Raw genomic sequence first — 21,901 nt, forward strand, 5'->3', positions numbered from 1 at the left:
AGCATCACGAGGTCATGGGTCCAATCTCCAGCACCGGAAGGAGAGAAAGAAGGAAGGAAGGGAAGGAGTGAAGGTTTGCTTATATTGTTCTATTATTAAATAAAACCCAGGAGTCAGATATCTGGGTAAAAACCTGACTGATCAGAGAAGCAGCAGAGAAACGACTAGTGGCCTCCTCTCTCTCTCTCCTTCCCCAATCCAAGAGAACCATGAATCTGTCTAAGCTCCTCTCTACTGCTTCTTGTGTCTCTCTATGTGTATCCTAGGTCCTCCAAAACCTCTATGGCTAATTCTGGTCAGCCAGTCACTAACTCTGCCCCTGATTCAAGGTTAAACTTTATTGGTAGTCTTGGAGAGTCAGTGTGAACAAATAACTCACGACAAAGGAGGGAAGGAAGGAAGAGGGAAAGGAAGGAAAGGAGGGAGGGAGAGAAAAAAATATCAAAACTGGAAAATTATAAGACTTAGAAATAAATTAGCTGGCAAAGAAGATTTCAGTACCTCATCCTGTCTCTAAGCCCTGAAGTCAACACCTGCTATGGGCAGAGTAAATGCAATGCCACTCAAGACCCAAGACCATCTTCTGTAAATGAGTTCTGTTCCCACTTGAACCCTGCTGGTCAGATCCAGAGGAACTGTCTAGCGGCCCAGCGTTCCCTTATTTCTACCCCATCTTTACATGTCATATCAACCCCTGAATGCCAATGCCAAGAAAAGGAAACTAAAGCTAGCACTCCCCAAACTGACTATGCTGAGGAGCATGAGGAGCGTGGCACTTCCGGGTGACCGCCATCCAGAGTGCAGAAAGCAGGCAGGGAAAGGTGGAAAGCAGACTGGAGTGCGAGCATCAAGGAATTTAGGGAGCAAGTGACAGGGAAGGAGACTTCAGGAGATTTATTTCCCTTCGAAGCAGAGCTGTGTTCCCCGAAGTCAAGGTGAGCATGCTCCGTTAGCATTTCTCACACTCCACTGTGTCTGAGCTTTGCATGCATGGGAAGCTGGCTCTGAGTCATTTCAGCTTTTCTACATAGACATCTGAAGAATCTGGTCCTGCCCGCATTTCTTTTTCCATTCTTAGGATGTAACAAATTATCTGTGGTTCAGGGAGACAAGACACACACACTCCGCAGGTGAACTCATGGTTGGAAGGCAGGAGCTGGCTAGCGGAGGTGGTGCTGCTGCTCGTGGGGAGAGCTGTGGTGAGGATGATGGTGGTGGTGTGGCCCTGATGTTGGTGTTGGTGGTAGAGGTGGAAGCGGTGGAGGTAGAGGTGGTGGTTGGGGTAGTGGTGGAGATGGAGGTGATGGAGGTGATTATAGTGATGGGAAAGTAGAGATGGTGGTGGAGGTGGTGGGGGTGGAGGTGGATGTGGGGGTGGAGATGGTGGAGGTGGTGGAGGGGATGGAGGTGGAGGTGGTGTTGGAGGTGGATGTGGAGGTGGAGGTGGTGGAGGTGGAGGAGATGGTGGGAGGGGTGGAGGTGGAGGTGATGGAGATGGTGGTGGTGGAGGTGGAGGAAGTGGATGTGGGAGTGGAGGTGGGGGGGCGGTGGGGGGGTGGAGATAGCGGGGCATTGACAATGGCAATAGTAATGATGGTATGCCGGAAGAGAAGTAACAAACTGCAAATGACTTGACATCCTAAGTTGTAATCCCAAAACGAATAAAATAAAATCAAAACAGAGCAAAGGAGATATCTGGGGGGAGTATAAAATACATAGATTTTTCTAAGATTTTAAAAATGCCACAGATCTTAGAAGTTCAAAGACTGACTCTGAGGCACACTCAAAGAACAGCACAGCTGGCACATCACAGTCAGTCTCCTAAAAAACTCAAAAATACAGAGAGAAACCTTAAAGGCAACCTGAAATAAAACAGCTTGTGTAGGGTTCCAAGTTGGCAAAACCCAACAGAAGCCACGGCCACCAGCAGGCAGCCCGGAAAGAAAAACCTGCTGACCTAGAATCCTATGCCAAGAAATAACATCTGACAAAGCTGAGAGCAAACTAAGGTTTTCAAACAAGCAAGGGCTGAGACCTGTGCCTTGGGCACCCTCCTTCTACAGACTAACCAACAAATGTCCTCAGGAAGAAGGGAGATAATGCAGACTTCCGGAGGGCGGGCAGGTGTGGGGACATGTGTGTGTGTGTGGGGGGCGGTTAAAGGCTTGTGCCTCGGGTGTGATTCTTTAAAAGCAGGGACGAATCGCCTGTTTTCTGCTTTTGAACAGAGAAAGCTTTTTCAAGTGTGTGCTTGTTGCTGGGGTGGCCCTGTGACAGAAGGGAGTAATTGTAACACAGACTTGTGGCCTTCACATCTGGGACCTTACAGAACTCATGCCACTGCTGGTCTAAATCCAACTGTGGCGCTAACCTCACGTGCAGCATATACTTGGCTGGCCTCAAGTCCTGCCCCTCCCTCCCAAGTTCTGAGATTATAGGTACGCACCTTCACACCTGGTTTACGTGGGATTGAACCCATAGCTTTGTATAGGCTAGGCAAGCACTCTACCCATAGAGCGACAGCCACAGCCCAGAAAGAAAGATTTCATTTCCGATCCTGTTTCTGCTGTACCGTTTAGGATACATTTACTTAAAACAAAAGCTACCAGTGCTGGCAGAGTACCGGGGCTTTATTTCATTTGTCTAAATAGAACAAGCAGGCCCAGTGAGATGGCCCCGCCCATCCTATCTCTCTGCATGTCTGTCTCTATTTCTGTCTCTAGCTCTTTCTCTGTTCTCTCTGCCATCTGCTAGGCTACAAAGAATCTTTAGTAACACGTCTCCGTCTCTCTCACAGCTTTGGAGGCTAGAAATCTGCAATGAGCATGAAGGCCTGACTGGCATCTTCCAAAGCTAAGGGCCTTCTGACCCAGCCCCTCTTCATACTTTTTGGCTTATAGATGCATCACTCCAAGCTCTTATGCATCACTCCAAGCTGTTATGGTATAGCTCTATGTCTCTCTTCTTTCTTTTTTTCCAAGACAATGTTTCTCTGTGTAGCCCTGGTTGTCCTGGAACTCTCTCTGTAGACCAGGCTGGCCTTGAACTTAGAGATGCTCCTGTCTCTGCCTCCTGAGTGCTAGAATTAAAAGGTGTGGGCCACCACCACTCAGCTTATCTCCTCTTCTTTTTTTTTATTTTTTATTTTTTATTTTTTTTTGAGACAGGGTTTCTCTGTGTAGCTTTGGAGCCTGTCCTGGATCTCACTCTGTAGCCCAGGTTGGCCTTGAACTCACAGAGATCCCCCTGCCTCTGCCTCCTGGGTGCTGGGGGATTAAAGGCGTGTGCCCCACCTGGCCATCTCTCCTCTTCTTAAGACACAAAGAACATTAGATTAAGGGGCCACCCCGAAGTCCATGTCTTCCTTTCTTTTTACAGTGTGTGTGTGCCCATGTGTGTTCACACGTGCATACATGTGGTGCATGTAGAAATTAGAGGATAATTTGCAGGAGTCAATTAGGTTCTTCCGTTGTTTGGATCCCAGGGGTTGAACTCAGATTGTCAGGCTTGCTGCCAAGCACTATTAACCAATAAGGATGAGGCATCTCAACAGCCCATATCTTTTCCTCCCCTCCTTCTTTTGTGACGTGTGTGTGTGTGTGTGTGTGTGTGTGTGTGTGTGTGTGTGTGTACCATATACATGCCTGGTACCAGCAGAAGCCAGAAGCCAGTGTCAGATCCCCAGGAACTGGAGTTACAGATGGTTGTAAGCTGCCACCAAGGTGCTGGGAACAGAACCTGGGTCCTCACCCAGAACAACAACTGCTTTTGACTGCTGAGTCATCACCCTAGCCCATGTCTTCTCTTTCAAAATAGCATGTGCAAAGAACCTTTTTCCAATAAAGGTACATCTTTGAGGTACACAATTCAACCCACAGCCCTTTTACAAACTGCACCCTCCATCACAGATGAGATGCAGTGCCCCTTCATGGATGGCCATCCTTTCCCGGCCACCCGGCTCTGTCTGAGTCGGCTAGGAGCTACACTCTGGATGCATAGGCCGCCAGGGGGCACCACAGGACCAAAAACTGATGTACAACACTCGGGATGAAATTGGTCCTGGACTGTGTTTCTGAAGTGAAGGTCTTCACACTTGATAAGGCTGAGAGATGGAGGATGCCCTGGTTTCTCAGTCACAGGTGCTAAGCAGCTTTAAAACTCACTGCCATGGGAGATGGTTGACCGTAGCTGTTCCTGTGTCCCACCTGGTCCTGCAGCTGCTCAGACCCAAATAAACATACAGAAACTTACATTAATTACGAATTGCATGGCCATGGCCTATGGCTCAAGCTTCTTGCTAGCTAGCTCTTACAACTAAACTCAGCCCATTTCTGTTAATCTATATGTCACCACGTGTTCCACGGCTTTACCTGTGTGCCCTTACATGCAGCTCCCTGGACAGCGGGATGGTGTCTCCCCTGCCTCTCCTTTCTCCTCTCACTGTCTCCCTTGGATTTTCCCGCCTGGCTCCATCCTGCCTTGCCATAGGCCAAACGGCTTTATTTATCAACCAATCAGAGCAACACATATTCACAGCGTACAGAAAGACATCCCACAGCAGCTGACCCCAGATCTCTCCAGAATTTGAGGGTTGATAATGGAGGAGTTGGAGCTCCCCAGCAGCTCTGGGACTCAAGGAGATGATGTGTCCATCTGGCAATAGGTTAGAGTAGAGACCAGTCTGAAGGTGGGGATCCAGCTTTCTGGAGGAGGGCATTTTCAAGGTAAGCAAGGCTTCAGGAAGGACATCTGAGGTGACCACTTCCCTGCCAGTCCAATCATTGGTCTCCTTCATAGGCAGACACAGGTCCCTCCAACTTTTATGTGACAGTATTGTGCAGCAGGCTTCACAGAGCCTCCAAGTCCTAAAAGCTTCTACAAACCAATTTCCAGTTATCTTACACTCAATGGTAAACAACAGTCCCTCCCTCCTTTTTTAGGGGGAATTATAACATTCTCTCAGTTCTCTCAACAGGGGCTGAGGAAAACACAGAGGGGGAAGAGGGGGGAGGGCTCAGACAGGGCTTGAAACCTCAGTGGGGATCTCTGTCTTGAGATTTAATGCTTGGTTGGCCTTAAACAAGCCCAGGCTCCTAGACTGAGTCTTAAGAGTGGTCCACACGAGCTCCACCACTCCCTTTCTGGCTGTTGAGGGCGGTGACAGCACTCTCTAGTTCTGCTTCATTTAGTCCACAAATGTTTGCTTGGGACCTGAAATGTGCCTGTGTTGGAGCCCACTAGGTTTCTTAGTGGCTGTACCCAGCAGGACTGCATGGGAGGTTGATTGGACCACGGGACTGGGTACCAGTTTTTGTAAGGGTCTACACTTGACTGTAACTAGCAAGGGGGAGGTCTTTTGCTCCACCCCTTGGCTTTATTATAAATAGCCCTTCGGAATAAAGTTCTGGGCTGGTGGATAAGGATCCAGGCCCACTCGAGTCTATCGTGTGTTTTCTCTCTGTGTATCTCCTCACTATTTCTAACTAACTCACTTATCCCTCAATCCTCAAGAGTTCCTGGGGTAAATAAGTGTGGGGGCTGGCCCCCCACAGATGGCACCTGAACTGAGACAAAGTAAAAGATTTAAAAAAAAAAAATCCTAGGGCTTGGTAAAAGGATCGTAGGGGGTGTTGTGAGTGCGGGCATGCTGATAAGGAACTGAAAAATGAAGGCAACAGTATTTTATTCTCGGGTGTATAGGCTAGGCAGTGAAGGAAATGCCAAGAGGCTGAAGCATTAGAAATCTCTCTCTCTCTCTCTCTCTCTCTCTCTCTCTCTCTCTCTCTCTCTCCTATCTATAAAAAATAAGGAAGGTAGAATGTATCAATATAGTGTAGGACCTACTGAATGTAACTAAGACTTAGGTAAGGTGTAGGTTTAAGTGAGACCTAGGTGAGGTTTATAAATACAAGTTTAGGGTAGCCCTATAGAGAGTTTGCTTCTAGTGTAAGTTAAGGATAAGAAGTAATATGTTTATTTTAGGTGTTTGCTAAGTTAGGTGTTTGAAAAAGTACTGGAGTAGTCCTATAGAATGTAAGTTTATTATGTAGGCTTGAATGATAGAATGCAAGTTTAAATAGGTCATAGATTTAATATAAAGTGAGTCAGAGAAATGTAGGTTTAGAATATATAGGCCTTAGGTTTGAGGATATGGTGGAAAAAGTAATTTAGAGTAGGTTTTCCCAACCTGGGACTCGGAGAGCAAGGTTCACGGTGATCATGGACTTGGCAGTTCCAGAAACCACCAATGTTAGCAAACAAACAAACAAACAAACAAACAACAAACAAAACCAACAGTTCCAGAGACTGCCAGCTTCAGAAAATAGCAGCCAGAGGGTCTCGGAAGCCGAAACTTAGGTAAGGTTTAGGCTTAAGTGAGACTTAGGTAAGGTTGATGGCACTGTGCAGATGGCAGATGCACAAGGGTCTACAAGATTTCCGCCGAAAGAAAGCCATGGTGGAAAATGAACAAGCTAAGCCACAGGCGAGGCTAACGACACGCAGCAGTTTGGAAAGCCCTGCAGAGATGCCGCGCTGCAGGAAAGGTGAGCAGTTAATGTTCTGCCACCTTTGAGACTGCGAGAAAGAGAAACGGGAGGGGGGGGCGGGGGGGGGGGGGAGAAAGCCCAGCGGTTTGCGTTGCCTTGGGAAAGATAAAACAGCGAGCAGAGCAGCGATGAACATCGGAGACGGCAGAGACCAGACTGTTTCCAAGACCGGAAAAGCGGTGTCGGTGCTGGACAAACACCTGAGACACACGGAAACTGCAGAGTGTCCAGGCTGAACAGCCAAACCAAAACTGCGAAAACTGCTGACTGCTACACAGGATTCCAGACCAGGTTTGCGGAGCACTTGGACTGTCAGTGGTGCAGGTAATGGTTTTCGTCCCAAAGCCTGGGTTGCCGTGAGAAGGCCACAGTTTCAGCTCATGGCAGCTGAAGGAGCCTTGAGCCCGTGCGGCTGTGGGGTGAAGCTCTCTAGCCTGGTCCGGGACTGGTTGCGGAAGGCTACAGACTACAAAGCACAGCAGTGGCTGAAATCTGAGGTTTCAGAGAGACTTGCTTGAACTGAGACGTTTTGGTTGTGGGACTTCTTTTTTAAGGCCGGGACTCTTTTTTTTTTTTGTTTGTTTGTTTTTTTGTTTTTTAAGATTTATTTATTATATATACAGCATATGTGACTGCAGGCCAGAAGAGGGCACCAGATGTGGTTGCTGGGAATTGAACTCAGGACCTCCAGAAGAGCAGTCAGTTCTCTTAACCTCTGAGCCATCTCTCCAGCCCGGGACTTCTATTTGGAACTGTTTGCTTCAGTCATTCCGACTCTGACAGCTATCCACAGACTTAAGGGCAGCTGACAAGCCAGGCCCTGACTATGAGCACTCAAAGGAACTTTTAGAAATGGTACTAGAACTCTTTTTGAACTTTTGAACTTAAAAAGTAAAATGGATAGTAATGATTTCACTACAATGGGACAGTTTGAATTTACTTATGCATATAGACTATCAACAATGATGACTTATCAACTGCTTGTGGAACTCTTTATGTAAAAATGGAACTGTTGGGCTGGAGAGATGGCTCAGAGGTTAAGAGCACTGACTGCTCTTCCAGAGGTCCTGAGTTCAATTCCTGGCAACTACATAGTGGCTCACAACCATCTGTAATGAGATCTGGTGCCCTCTTCTGGCCTACAGTCATACATACTGTATACATAATAAATAAATCTTAAAAAAAAAAAGATTTATTTAAAAAAATGGAACTGTTTAAATAGAGAAGTTTGGTTTGGTTTGGTTTTTTAAAGAAAAGGGGGAGTGTTAATATTCCTCAGTATACTAATTTTAAAAATGTTACTTGAGTGAATTAATGTTATGTTTTGTATAGTTCTAAATTGTAGGTCGAGAGTAGGCTTGTAGAAATTACTGTGTTATCCTATTGATATTGATGCACCATGGTTTGGTGAAGTTAAGAAAGTATTTAAGTTTAAGATGTATACATCAGAAGTTTATTCTATGTTTTGTTAGCAAGAAAATATTAAGAGTTTGCTTTACGATATAAGATTGAGAAAACTGTAACTATGCATAGCAATATTTATATTAGAATTATGTTAAACTGTTTGTCTTTAAGTTTGATGCGGTTGCATCAAGGATTTTTTCTTTTAAAATATAAAGAAGAGGGATCTGTTGGAGCCCACTGGGTTTCCTAGTGGCTGTCCCCAGCAGGACTGCGTGGGAGGTTGATTGGACCACGGACCTGGGTACCAGTGTTTGTAAGGGTCTGACTAGCAAGGGGGAGGTCTTTTGCTCCACCCCTTGGCATTGTTATAAACATACCTTTGGAATAAAGCTCTGGGCTGGTGGATAAGGATCCCGGTCCACCTGACTCTATCCTGTGTTTTCTCTCTGTGTCTCTCTCCCTATTTCTAACTAAGTCTCTTATCCCTCATTCCTCAAGAGTTGCTGGGGTAAATTAATGTGGGGATTGGTCCTCCTCCCCATGCCTGGGTCTAGGGAAAGCACTAGATAGAGGAGTCAAGTGTAGCACCAAAGGCTGGGCCCTGACCTCAGATCCTGCATTTAGGGGCAGCAGCCACAAATTCTGGCTGAACAGAATCAAACCCCTGGAGGAGGGGCTAACGCAGGGTGGAAGCGGGAAGGCGTGACCAGTGAGGAAATCAGCTCTCTCAATGGTGCAGTGGGGTGTCAAGGACTGCTTCCAGCCAAAACCCTCCCTGGGAACCGCAGAGAATGCAGAAGGAAGGATTCTGGACAACACATAGCCATCCCCCTTCTGGAGTGTCTTCTAAGCCTGAATCCTGCAGTTCTCTGGTGGAAGAGGAACACATGACAAAGGAATCCCTCCCACTGGAAGGAAACTGCCCCCACACAATAGAGAAGGTATACTGGAAGAAACAGGCCCTGGACATCTGACCATCGCAGATCATGTCCTGGCCTCCAGATGGTGACAACAGAACTGGTGTACAAGCCTCTGAAGCTATGGTGCTCTGTGAGGGCAGTTAGATCAGACCAACACTGAAGAGCAGCATGGTGTTTGTGGTGCATGTCAGCTGGGCAGCTGGTCCACACATGTTTAGCAAAGGAGGAAAAATCTGACTCTGACCTGGATCTCTCTGCTATTGTGAAGCCCCAGGTTAAACTCCTAGCAGTGAACAAAAGATGCACGGTTCACCAAGTTGGTGGGTGGAGATGGTGTTGGCTACTGTCTGGGCCCAAAAATGAGAATGGAAGAGCATGCTCAATTGCTGAGGACAAGAGACGAAAGCCAGAGGATCCCTCCAGCCTAGGAGTTTATGACAAGACCCTGTCTCAAAAAACAAACAAAAACCCAGCATGGGCCGGGCGTTGGTGGCACACGCCTTTAATCCCAGCACTCGGGAGGCAGAGCCAAGAGGATCTCTGTGAGTTCGAGGCCAGCCTGGGCTACCAAGTGAGCTCCAGGAAAGGTGCAAAGCTACACAGAGAAACCCTGTCTCGAAAAACCAAAAAAAAAAAAAAAAAACCAGCATGGGTGTTATACCACCCCAATACTCAGAAGACAGAGGCTGAAGGGTCAGGAGTTCAAGGCCAGCCTGGGCTACATAGTAAGACCTTGTCTCCAAACACTAAAGAATATTTTAATAAAAAATTAATTAAGAGCCATGGGTTGAAGCTCAGTATTAGAGTGCATGCTTACTATTCAATCCCCAGTACCAAAGAAATGAGTTCCTAGTCCCACTATTTATAACAGAATACCTTGTAATTCAAGTATGTTGTGTTCAGTAGAATGCTCTCAGGATGTGGTGGGCGTTAAGTTCTTTCTAAGTGATTTATCAGCATTTCAGAACAAAGCTCAAGCATATCGCATCATCTCTTAAGTAAACATCCCCATGTCTGACATCAGCGACAAATCACCAGGCATGTGAAGTGGGTAAACACTGCCCATGAGGAAGAGAAAAGTCAGCCGCTAGAAATGACCTCGCAAATCCCCTACACAACAAAACTCGGCTGAAAGCAAGACGAAAATCGTCGTTGGAACTATGGGCTGGGCTGGGGAGACGGCTCAGCCTGCCAAGTGCTTGCTTTGTGAGCACAAAGATTTGAGTTTGATCCCCAGAACCCACATTAAACAAGCAAAGAAACCCAGGCTTGCTGGCAAAGGTTTGTATTGCTAATGTTGAGGAGAAGACAGGCTGATCTGTTGTGTGCGGTCTCTGTGGGGCTCACTGGCCAGCTGGCTAGTTTAATGGGCAAGCTGCAGGCCAGGGAGCAACTCCTAAGGAATGAAAGCCTCCACAAGCACATGAACAGAATTTCATGTACATCTACACACACACACACACACACACACACACACACACACACAAATGTACACACACAGACATTACATAAAATAGACTGTGCAATCAAGAAGCTGGAGGAGAAATGGGAACTAAATGCACTCACAGGGTTCACGGACTCACACTCCATGAGAGAAGCATCACAGTGCCTGGGGCTGTGCAGGCAATGCACCCACGGGGTCCACAGCAAGAAGATACTGCTGAAAGATTCCTGAATTTAGAGATGCAAAACCAAGGAATTATTCAAAACCAAACAGCAAAAGGATTCAGGAGAAACGTCAATCCACGTATCCTAACAAACTGCCACGGACAGGAAGGGGTGAAAACATCTGAAAAGACAATGGTTGAAAACCTTCCAAGTCGGATAAAAACTATAAACTTGCAGAACAAAGAAGCCTAATAAAACTCAAGGACAAGAACCATGATGAGAGGCTCATCAACATCAAATTGCTTAAAACCAGAGAAAAAGATGAAACCATTAAAAGCTGAGCCACGTGACCCATTTCACATAAAGAAATGAAGGTAAGAGTGACACACACAGTCGTTGGAAACAAGTGTCGATGACCAGTAGACTACGAGAAACTGTCAGCCTCTAAGTGAGTTGGCGCTTCAGGGGCAGGCTGTTCAATACACCTTCAAAGTGCCCTTTATTTATTTTTAGCTAAACCTGTGTGCAAGCTGAGCATGCCTAGAGGCATTCCTGTCCACCACTTTAACCTTTCAAACACATGTTCCCTGCCCCAAAATGTGTCTGACATCTTTCTTACTTCAATTATCACTTTCAGCTGAGCATATTCAGGACCGCACTGCTTAGGGCCACATGTGGTGCTGAAGGAATTCTCTGCCAGGTCATTCGCTTCCAGGTCTGTTACCAGAGTCCTCTGCGCAGAAGGAAATGGTACCAGACAACATATCCCCAGTGTGGGACTTAGCTGATAAATGTACCGTGCTTTTCTTCTTTTCTTTTCCTTTATTTTCTTTTGTTTTCCATTTACTTATAAGTATGTAGACACACACCTGCTACTCAGAAGACACCTTGGGGGACTCAGTTCTCTCCTTCCACCACGATGGGTTTGGGATCAAACAAATGCCTCTACCCACTGAGCCACCACGCTGCCCGTAAAATCTTTTTCTTAGTGCAAAAATTATTTAAAAGAATTGTCTAGCCGGGCGGTGGTGGCACACGCCTTTAATCCCAGCACTCAGGAGGCAGAGGCAGGCGGATCTCTGTGAGTTCGAGGCCAGCCTGGACTACCAAGTGAGTTCCAGGAAAGGTGCAAAGCTACACAGAGAAACCTTGTCTGGAAAAACCAACAAAAAAAGAATTGTCTAAACCTAGTATGGTGGTGAATACCTACAATTCCAGGATTTGGGAGGTGGAATACTGAGGATCAGAGTTTAAAGCCAAGCTGGGCGGTGGTGGCACACGCCTTTTATCCCAGCCCTTGGGAGGCCAAGGCAGGGTTACTGCAGTTCCAGACAGCCTGGGCTACAGAGTAACATGTTATTTCAAAGAATAAGAGGTGCAGGCCACCACACTTGGCTAAGAAATTGCATGTTGGGAGCAAGATAAGAAAGCAGCAAAGTTCAGGGGACATGAGAAGGGAAGAAACACCTGAGCTTTTAATCTGATTACATTTCCGGCAGGCTCAGAGTCAAGAAACTTCAACACAATTGACAAGATTGCCTACAACAAATGAATCTGCTTGCTTAGGACCAGAAGGTGACCTTTGGGTTTGACCTATCAGCGCCCCTCGCTTATCCCTAAACTTAAACAATGCACCTCCTAAGCCACCTTACCACTCAGTCACCAAAGGAAATTCTTTAAGCAAACAGGTAAACCAGCTGATTGGTCTTTACTTAATTTGTTTTTAACTTAACCTTTAAATGTGACCTAATTTTTAAACTTTGCTTATCTCTTAACCTAGTCATACGTTATGTCTTTTGAGTAATACAACTCTAAAAACCAACAAGTTCACATATGAAGATATTAAGACTCTCTGAGGTCTTTTACAACACTCATACTTGAAACTAAAGCTTGTACTACGTCTATCTCTACTTAATAATATCTCTGTCTCTGTCTCTCCCTCTCTCTCCTTTCTTTCTTTCTTTGAGGCAGGAGCTCATGCAGTCAAAGCTGACTTCCACTCTGAAATGTAGCAGAAGACTTTGAACTTCCGATCCTCCTACCTCACTTCCTAAGTGCTGGAATTACTGGGCCTAGTAGGTTGTCAGGCCTGAAATTCCTTACTGCATCTAATCAAGGGCCTGCTTCCTCTGAGTAGAGGTCCCTGAGGGCAGAACTCCTGAGGCCACCGTCAGCAGCCAAGTCATGTCTCCACCCGAGACCAGTCACCAAAGGACACATGGTGTCCAAGGTTAATTTTGTGAGGTTCCTAGAGGGGTTGGTTTGTCCAACAGAAAGTAAAATGAGGGAAATGAGGGCTGGAGACGCTGGGGAGGAGGAAAATAAAGATTCTGTGAAACAGTTTCAGTATCATCAGTTTAGATGGTTGAGATATAACTTTTGTAAGTGTGTTTTCACACACACACACACACACACACACACACACACACACACACACACGGAGGGGGGGGGATCGGCTACTTAAAGCAGACACTAGTAAGGTAGAAGATACAGCATGCCAAGTGGTGGTGGCGCACACCTTTAATCCTAGCACTCGGGAGGCAGAGCCAGGCGGATCTCTGTGAGTTCCAGGCCAGCCTGGTCTACAAAGTGAGTTCCAGGAAAGGCACAAAGCTTCACAGAGAAACCCTGTCTCGAAAAACCAAAAAGAAGAAGAAGGAGGAGGAGGAGGAGGAGGAGGAGAAGAAGAAGAAGAAACAGCACATAGCCAGAACCATGACCTCCAGATCCTGGGGTGCTGGCAGAGGTGAGTGGTAATTGTCATAAAGTTCTTACATTCCACAGGGAGTGTGTGTAACACCACTGGAAGTGGACTGGGGTGATATAAAGAGTTGTGCTAGAGTCCCTAAAGCCACCACTCAATGAACCTTACAAGACATTATTATAGAGAAGCAACAAAAGAAACCACCCAGATCATAGGACACAAATGTGTTGGCTGAACCGGGTGAAAAGCCGTGGCACCTGCAACAGCAAGTGCAGGTTTACACACGTGTAGCACGATCCAAGCGTTAACTCACGGTTTACACAAGTGTAGCATGATCCAAGCGTTAACTCATGGTTTACACACGTGTCGAACGATCCAAGTGTTAACTCATGGTTTACACAAGTGTAGCACGATCCAAGTGTTAACTCATGGTTTACACACGTGTCGAACGATCCAAGTGTTAACTCATGGTTTACACAAGTGTAGCACGATCCAAGCGTTAACTCATGGTTTACACAAGTGTAGCACGATCCAAGCGTTAACTCACGGTTTACACACGTGTCGAACGATCCAAGCGTTAACTCATGGTTTACACAAGTGTAGCACGATCCAAGCGTTAACTCACGGTGTCCATCATGCTTCAATAAAGTTGTTTCAAGTAAACGAAGAATGAATCGCCTAGAGTTGGAAACTCCAGTGTGATTGGAACAGCTTCCCCCCACCCCAGTCCTCTCTTTCCCCTGGGGACATATTTCACTTCTTATCTATAGTCAATGATTTCTCCAGCCTGTTAGTTCCTGGGAACATCTTCCTTGGGTGATGTCTCATTTCCTGCCCTCACCTGAGTGATTTGAGAGTGTGTTCAAGATGCACCTGATCAGCTTGAGGCTAACAGAGCCACAGTGAACCACATCAGGCAGTCTAGAAGTGCCAAGATTGTCCGAGCAGGAACTGAACTTCACTGTGTTCCGCACAGATGCATTGGGATAGCTCTGCTCCCGCAGCTAATCCACCCCATTCAGGCAAATAGTCCCTGAGAGCAGGCATGTTGCAGAGATTTGGGGTTTTGTTTTTGGTGTTGGAAGGCTGTCCTCTAAGGTATCTTCCTGCTTGGTGGCAGTTCATTCATTCATTCATTCATTCATTCATTCATTCATGGGAGTATTTCCACCCGCTTGGGTGTAACTAAATTCACACTGTCAAGCTTCCACATGTAGTTGCAAAGCCTGGCTCCTCCTTGAGGTAACACCCAGAAGTTTCTGAGTACCAACTGTTGGATACAGTTGGCTCATATTCCTCAACTCCCGCCATAAAGGGCCACATGCTATGGAGGGTCTTCACTGAGTCTGGCCCCAAGGACCCATGTCACAAAGTCCTGAGCATCAAACTGTCATCATTAAATATGAGGTCCTGTCACACCGTCTGGAATAGTCTAGAAGAAGAAACAAAGTGCCAGTTTTGTGGAGGACTCACAGACCTGGGAAGGAGTGGGATTCTGCTTTCCTTAGGACAATCCTTCCCCTCCTCCTTCCCCTAGATAGGTCCCCCTCACCCTCACTCCCACCCCCCACCCCTGCACCTGGACCTGCTTTCAGTCTGCCAAAAACCTCCTCTGAGGAGAACGAAGGAGATTAAAGAGGAATGCAAGTTAATATGTTGGTAAAATTTCCATGCACAGCCAACAATGTCTCCGGATCAGAGCGGCCTCTAGGGACACCAGGAGAGGCTTACTTCCTCCTGGACCCAAACTGCTGAGATACCAAGACCTTTCACCCTGCATTCAGAGAATCTGGCTCTGTCAAAACTCTGCCGTTTCTTGTTCTCGTTTTCACACAGACTTCGCTGGTGTGGACAGAAGGATCTCTCTGGGTTTTGTCTTATTTGCTCCCTAAACAGTATCCTTTCCCAAGGTCTTTTGGCCTTCAGTTTTCACAAAACTATATATATATAGTTTCCTTTAGAGGAAAGCATGCTTTTTTATTTTTATTTTTATTTTTATTTTTATTTTATTTTTTAGAGCTGAGGACCGAACCCAGGGCCTTGCACTTGCTAGGCAAGTGCTCTACCACTGAGCTAAATCCCCAACCCCTAATTTCTTAAAAAGACTAGTCAAGTCCAGCAGTGAGAAGAGGCAAGCACGTAGAACAGGAGTTCAACCCGTAACTGATTGAACAATTGAGATAACTCACAGCTTTCTGACCAACCAAAAGCATGCTTTTCTTTCCCCTGCCACCCTGAGCAAGTTTCCAGTTTCTGTCAACACACAAATTAGCACCATACCCAGTGACTTCCTCCTGGCCAACAGCGGTGTATGACAGGAAGGAGGAGGCTGATCTCAGGTAACACTGACCTCTTCCTGGTCTGGGAAGCCCAGTTCTGCTGAATGCTTTAATCAGAAGCAGTTGCCTTTGCTCAGAGCCTAAGCCTGCAGAGCAGCAGAAGGCCAAGCCGTAGGGTACGTGCCTCAATCCCAGCTCTTGAAGACCTAGAAGCAAAGATAGATGCCAATTCAATGCCGGTCTGGACTACATAGTAAGTTTGCCAACCTCCGCTACAAAGTGAGACTTTGTATCAAAAATAAAAGCAGCAACAACAACAAAAGGAAAGCCGGAAAGGAAGTACCTGAGTACTGGAAGAACTAGATACAAAATAATTCTAGGAAGTTACAGCTCTCAGTATTTCAGCAGTGAGGCCCCCTGCATGGCGGAGATGGAAGGATATTCATTTGCTATCAGTATCAGCAGCAAGGAACAAGAGTCAGCTCTAGGCAGCTGCCTGGAGCACCCCGAGTTCTTTTCAAAGACCTCTTATCAGGGGAAGCTGGGTTTTCTAGTTTCTTGTTTTTTGTTTGTTTATTTTGTTTTGTTTTGTTTTTTAAGACAGAATCTATCTACCTAGAGCCTTGGCTGCCCTGGTACTCACTATATAGACTGAGCTGGCCTTGAACTCACAGAGATCCATCTGCCTCTGCCTCTCATGCACTGGGATCAAAGGTGTGCATCACGATGCCCAGTTGAAGCTAGAATTCTTGACTGCACAGCAGAAAATAATTTCAGAACAAGCTAGTATGAAGCAAAGTTGGAGTTTATTAAGAAGATGGGGGAGGGGGCTGGAGAGATGTCTCAGTGGTTAAGAACACTTGCTGCTCTTGCAGAGGACCTGGGTTTGGTTCCCAGCACCCACATCAGGTGGATCACAAACCCTCTGTAACTCCAGTTCCAGGGAATCTGATACTCTTTTCCGGCCTTCAAGGGCATTTGCATGCATGTGATGCACACGGATGTATTCAGACCCACACATGTACACATAAAATTTTAAAATAATAAATCTTTTTTTAAAAGCCTTGTTTAATTTTCTCTTACATGTATAGGTATTTGACTGCATATATGTCTGTGAACCATGTGTATACTGTGCCCATGGAGACCAGAAGAAGACATCAATTCCCCTGGGACGGGAGTTACCCAAGGTCGCTAGCTGTCAAGTGGGTGCTGGGAATTGAATTTGGGTCTCCTGGAAGAGCAGCCTGTGTTCTTTTTTTCTTTTTCTTTTTCTTTTCTTTTTTTTTCTTTTTTTTTTTTTTTTTTAATTTCTGAGACAGAGTTTCTCGGTGTAGCCCTAGCTGTCCTGAACTCACTCTATAGACCAGGCTGGCCTCTAGCTCAGAGATGTGCCTGCCTCTGCCTCCCAAGCGCTGGGATTAAAAGCATTTGCCACCACCTCTGGCTACAGCCAGTGTTCTTAATAGCTAAACTATCTCTCCAGCCCCCTTAAGGTAATAAAGATTTAATCACATAAATTAAAAGATAGAGAAAGGCCAGGCAGTGGTGGCGCACGCCTTTAATCCCAGCACTCGGGAGGCAGAGGCAGGCAGATCTCTGTGAGTTCAAGACCAGCCTGGGCTACAGAGTGAGATCCAGGAAAGGCGCAAAGCTACACAGAGAAACCCTGTCTTGAGAAACCAAAAATAAATAAACAAACAAACAAATAAATAAAACAGTGAAATGTATATATTTAGATGAATTCTAAAAAAAAAAAGATAGAGAAAGAAGAAGAAAAAGACAAGGGTGAGAAGGCGTTCTCCGAAGAGAAGAGTGTGCTGTCTAAAGACAGGGCTCAGCTGCTGAAGTGCTTACTAAGCATTCGTGAAGCCCAAACTCAGTCCCCAGAGCTGCATAAACCAGGCCTGGGGGTGCAAAGCTCTGATCTCAGCACTCAGGAGGCAGAGGCAGGAAAATCAGAAGTTCAAGGTTACCCTCAGCCTACATATAGCAAGTTGGAGACCAGCCTTAATCACATGAGATCCTATCTCAAAACTAAAAATAAAGAGAGAGAGAGAAAGAGAGAGAGAGAGAGAGAGAGAGAGAGAGAGAGAGCTTCAAGTATCTTAACAACAGCATATGTATAATTTTGGTTTTTATTTTGTTTTAATTCTTTTGTTTATTTATTTATTTATTGTGTATGTGCCTGCATGCATGTATGCTTACTATTTAGTTTGTGTGTGCATGAGTGAGCATTGAGGTCAGAGGATGAACCTTCTATAATGTGGGTTCTAGGTCATCAGGCTTGGTGACAAGTACCTTTACTCACTGGACCATCTTGCCAGCCGTGTGTGTGTGTGTGTGTGTGTGTGTGTGTGTGTGTGTGTACAGGTGCACGAGTATGACTGTGCACGTGTATATAGAGGCTAGAGGCTGATAGTGGGTATCTTTATCACTACCTCCTTTTCTGAGACAGTTTCTTTTTAAATCTGGAGGTTACTGATTCAGCAGGAAGAGCTGCCCAGCAGACCCCGTGGGTCACTTTCACGTCTTCCCAGTGTAAGGATTACAGGTGCACACTACAGTGCCCAGCTTTTCACACTGGTGCTGAGAATCTCAACTCGGGTCCTCCCGCTTTGTATGGCAAGCACTTTACCAAATGAGTCATCTCCCCGGCCCTCGCTTTTGTGTTTTGAGGCAGGATCTGTCTTAGTTGGGGTTTTCTATCACTGCATAAAAACACCACAGCCAAAAGCAACATGAGGAGGAAAATGTTTATTTCAGATTATACCTCCACATCAAAGTCCATCATCAAAGAAGGTTAAGGCAAACCCTGGAAGCAGGAACTGCAGCAGAAGCCATGAAGGAGTGCTGCTTACTGGCTTGTTCCTCATGGCTAGCTCAGCCTGCTCTCTTGTGTAACTTGGGTCACCTGCTCAGTGGTGGCCCCATAGTGGGATGCGCCACTAATTAAGAAAATGCCCCCTCAGCTTGCCTACAGGCCAGTTTTATGATACTAGCTTGTGTCAAGTAGACAAAAAACACCAACCAGGACAGGGTCTCATGTAGCTCAAGCTGGCCTCAAACTTACTATACAGCTAAGATTAGCCGGCTTGAGTTCTCAGTCCTCCTTCCTCCATTTCTCAAGGGATGGGGCTACAAACATGCCACCGCACTTGGCAATTCTGATGCCCCCTCTTTCTTTTTTAAAAATGAGATCATAGAGTTGTTTCTGAAGTACACTTCAGACCAAAAAATAGGTCACAAGGGCCAAAAGATTCTCTACTAAATTAAGTCACAAAGGCTAAAACATATTTTTGTTTGTTTGATTGATTGGTTTTACCTACAACTCACTATGTAGACCAGACTGGACTCAAACTCAGAGATCTGCTTGATTCTGCTTCCCGAGTTCTGGAATTAAAGGCCTGTGCCACCATGCCCAACTAAGACCTGTGTTTTGAATGTAATCTTGTTTGTGAGTTCCTCAGAAAAAATACAGATTTTACAGCTTGGAAATCTTGCATGCTGGGGCCTTAAGCACAGTTCATTGCTATTTGCTATTTTAACATTCTCTCTCTCTCTCTCTCTCTTTTTTTTTTTTTTTTTTTTTTGGTTTTTTGAGACAGAGTTTCTCTGTGTAGCTTTGCGCCTTTCCTGGAACTCCCTTGGCAGCCCAGGCTGGTCTTGAACTCACAGAGATCCTCCTGGCTCTGCCTCCCGAGTGCTGGGATTAAAGGCATGCGCCACCACTGCCCGGCTATTTTAACATTCTTATATAAAATATCTCTGTATTTAAAAATTGTGTAAGCAATCGTTTTTGTTATTTTAAAACTTATTTCTTTTTGAGCTGTGTCTCTTTTATCCTTGTTTCCCCTCCTTGCTGTATAGCCCAGGCTGGCCTCCCACTCAAAACAATCCTCCTGCCTCTGCCTCCCGAATGCTGAGATTCCAGACAAGAGACACCGAGCCAGACAATCTCAACTGCCACTTGTGCAAGCTGTGCGAGCAAGACACTTCAACAGGACTCCAGGATGAGGGCTCCTTTCCCTTCCCACATCTCCTTAATTATCTGTGCCACAAGACAAAAGAGTGAAATGCTGGGCCAGGCAGCACCGGGCAGGCTGGAATGCCTGGTGATAGATTCGTGGCGGAGCCAGACGGCCTAGGGTAAAAAGGTACACAGTGGCCTTTTCCACCGCCCAGGCCTCTGTTGCTCCTGTGAAGAAGGTAGGCTCTCAGGCCCTGGTTTGCTCAAGGGGGCCAAATTCCTGACCCCAGTTTGCCTTTCAATAAATGTCCCCCGGCCCCTTTTTCTTGGGAGTAGGAGTAGGTTCTGACCTGCATGGCTTCCTAAGCCGAACGCACCTTTGAAATTAGAGGCAGTGAGAGCCAGGCAACACTGTTCCCCAATCTCCAATGCGCAGTCTCTTGAAAGAGGTGAGTCGGGGAGTTCAGGTGACCAGACACACCTGCTTAGGGTACGAGCTTGGCTTTCTGCTGGTGAACCTCTTCCCTTCAGAGCAAGCCCTCGGGCGGGCTCCTGTCCACCCTAACCTGGTAGGTCACACTTAAGGATGACTGAGTTTGTGTTGCAATGCCATCTGGAAGGATCTACCCGGTGCAGGCACCCCTCCTGAGCTCCGCTCCTCCTTCCTTCCTGGTCCCCCGTCTTCATCCTCTCTCGCCTCCACCTCCTTCTGCTAGTAGGAGCCTCTCACCAGTTCTCTCGCTCTCCCTCCCTCCCTCCTCTTCCCCAGCCCCGCTCCTCCTTCCTCCTGCGACCCCGCCCCCTCCCCCCTCTGCCGGGCTCCTTCGCGGTCGGCGGGGCGGCGGTGCGCAGGCGCGGAGCCGAGTCCCGCTGGGCCGCAGCCGGTGGCCGGCTCGCAGTGGGCCTGTACCCGGCCCTTCACGCTCGGTTCCCCCTCGCTCTGTGGAGACTGGAGGACGTACCAGATCCCACGGAACTGTGGCGGCAGGATGGCGCAGACCGCCATGTCCGAGACTTACGGTAAATCCCGCGGGTTCGCGCTTATGTGTGTAGGGGGGGGGCAGGCCTTGGGGTCCCGAAATGTTTGTGGCTGGGGTTAGGGTCTCCAGAGCCGGTGTTTAGAATATCGAGATGTTGGGGCTGGACTGGGATCCTGAGAACCTCGTGGTGTCAGAGGCTGGCTGGAGATACTGAGAATCTTGGGGTGTTTAGGGCTGGGCTGGGATCCTAGTAATCGTGGAGTGCCAGTAGCTGGGATTCTGAGAATCTAGGTTTCAGGGCTAGGTGGAGATACTGAAAATCCCGGGGTGTCAACTGCTGGGATCCTGAGATTCTTGGGGTGTCAAGGTCGGGCTAGAACTTGAGAGCGCCTGGATGTTTAAGGCTGGGCTGGAATCTTGAGGATCTAGGGGTATCAGGAGCTGGGTTGGACTCTCCGGCCAGCAGGTGCCCCCAGCTGTGCAGAGCATTGTGATCCTCTCCTCCAAGTTCCCTCCTGCTTTGACCCTGGGTTCACCCTACATTCTCCTCCTTGGATTATTTAAATAGCTCAAGGTTGGGGGAGCCAGTTTATCATTGATTCTCCCCCTCCCCGCTGCAGCACGGAGCGCAGGGGTGGGGGCTCAGGGCCACGCCTGCATTCAGTGTCTTTGGGGGCATGGCTGTGGGCCTCTCAAGGCTTGGAATTCCTTTCTTTGCATTGAGATTATAATGAGTTTTAAATGGATGACTGCATCTCTTTTCGGAAGCCCCTGGCCTCCCGTATCTTTCCCTCCCTCCCTCCACCCTGTTATAGGTCGCCTTATAGCTCTTTATAAACACACATCCTCTTTATGACCATAAGCCTTGGAGATGGAGCTGTGTCTTTTTCATCTTTGTCCCAGTCGTTTCCAATGCATGTGCTGGGTGCTCCCCCCCCCCCCAATCCCCTATCGAGGTAAGAATAAACTGGTTACAATGCATGGTTACCAGTCCCTACCTGAGGCTTGAGACTTTGATTTGGTATGTGCTGGTTCCAGGGAGGGACTCCCATGGAAAAGCATGGGGATCAGTCCGGGTTATCCCGATGTGCCCCCTGATTCCTTCCTGCCACAGGGCGGGGCCAGGGGCCAGTCAGGAAGGTTCTAATCATTGTGAAAAAGTGCTGTGGAAACTTCCCCAAGAGTTTTCAGTCCAGTGAGGAACAGATGGTTAATTCGGTTGTGACCTTAATGGATCAACAATTAAAATCCAGGCAGCAGTTCTGAGGAGTATGGTCTGGCCAACTGTGTGAAAAGAGCTGACCTGGATGGGTCAGAGAGGGGCAAGTGGACAGGCAGATCTGGGGTTCAGGTCTGGAGCATGGTGTGGGCCCCTTAACTTGAGGAGAGCGAGGAGGCAGTTGAAGAACCTTAAGGTTTGGACTTTGAGAGGGCGGGACCCTGGGAAGGGTAATATAGGCTCACAGCCGCCTGGTTCACTGTCTCCTGGCA

General features: G+C 47.1%; 1 protein-coding gene and 1 long non-coding RNA gene across 2 annotated transcripts in view; one reads left to right on the forward strand and one right to left on the reverse strand.

Annotated features, from left to right (window-relative positions):
• Positions 1-20,190, reverse strand: part of LOC121829464 (uncharacterized) — a 47,198-nt gene extending 27,008 nt beyond the window's left edge. The window contains exons 1-2 of the long non-coding RNA XR_013051378.1: positions 19,808-20,190; positions 15,535-15,669 (exon numbers count right to left, since the gene is read on the reverse strand). This is a non-coding gene — a long non-coding RNA (uncharacterized LOC121829464). The remainder of the gene's footprint in view (positions 1-15,534; positions 15,670-19,807) is intronic.
• Positions 20,191-20,276: 86 nt separating this feature from the next.
• Positions 20,277-21,901, forward strand: part of Rab4a (RAB4A, member RAS oncogene family) — a 29,216-nt gene continuing 27,591 nt past the window's right edge. The window contains exon 1 of the mRNA XM_016009208.3: positions 20,277-20,450. Coding sequence (XP_015864694.1) covers positions 20,420-20,450 — 31 coding nt within the window. The 5' untranslated portion in view covers positions 20,277-20,419. The remainder of the gene's footprint in view (positions 20,451-21,901) is intronic.

This window comes from Peromyscus maniculatus, chromosome 5 (genome assembly GCF_049852395.1).
Source record: "Peromyscus maniculatus bairdii isolate BWxNUB_F1_BW_parent chromosome 5, HU_Pman_BW_mat_3.1, whole genome shotgun sequence".
Classification (NCBI taxonomy): domain Eukaryota; kingdom Metazoa; phylum Chordata; class Mammalia; order Rodentia; family Cricetidae; genus Peromyscus; species Peromyscus maniculatus.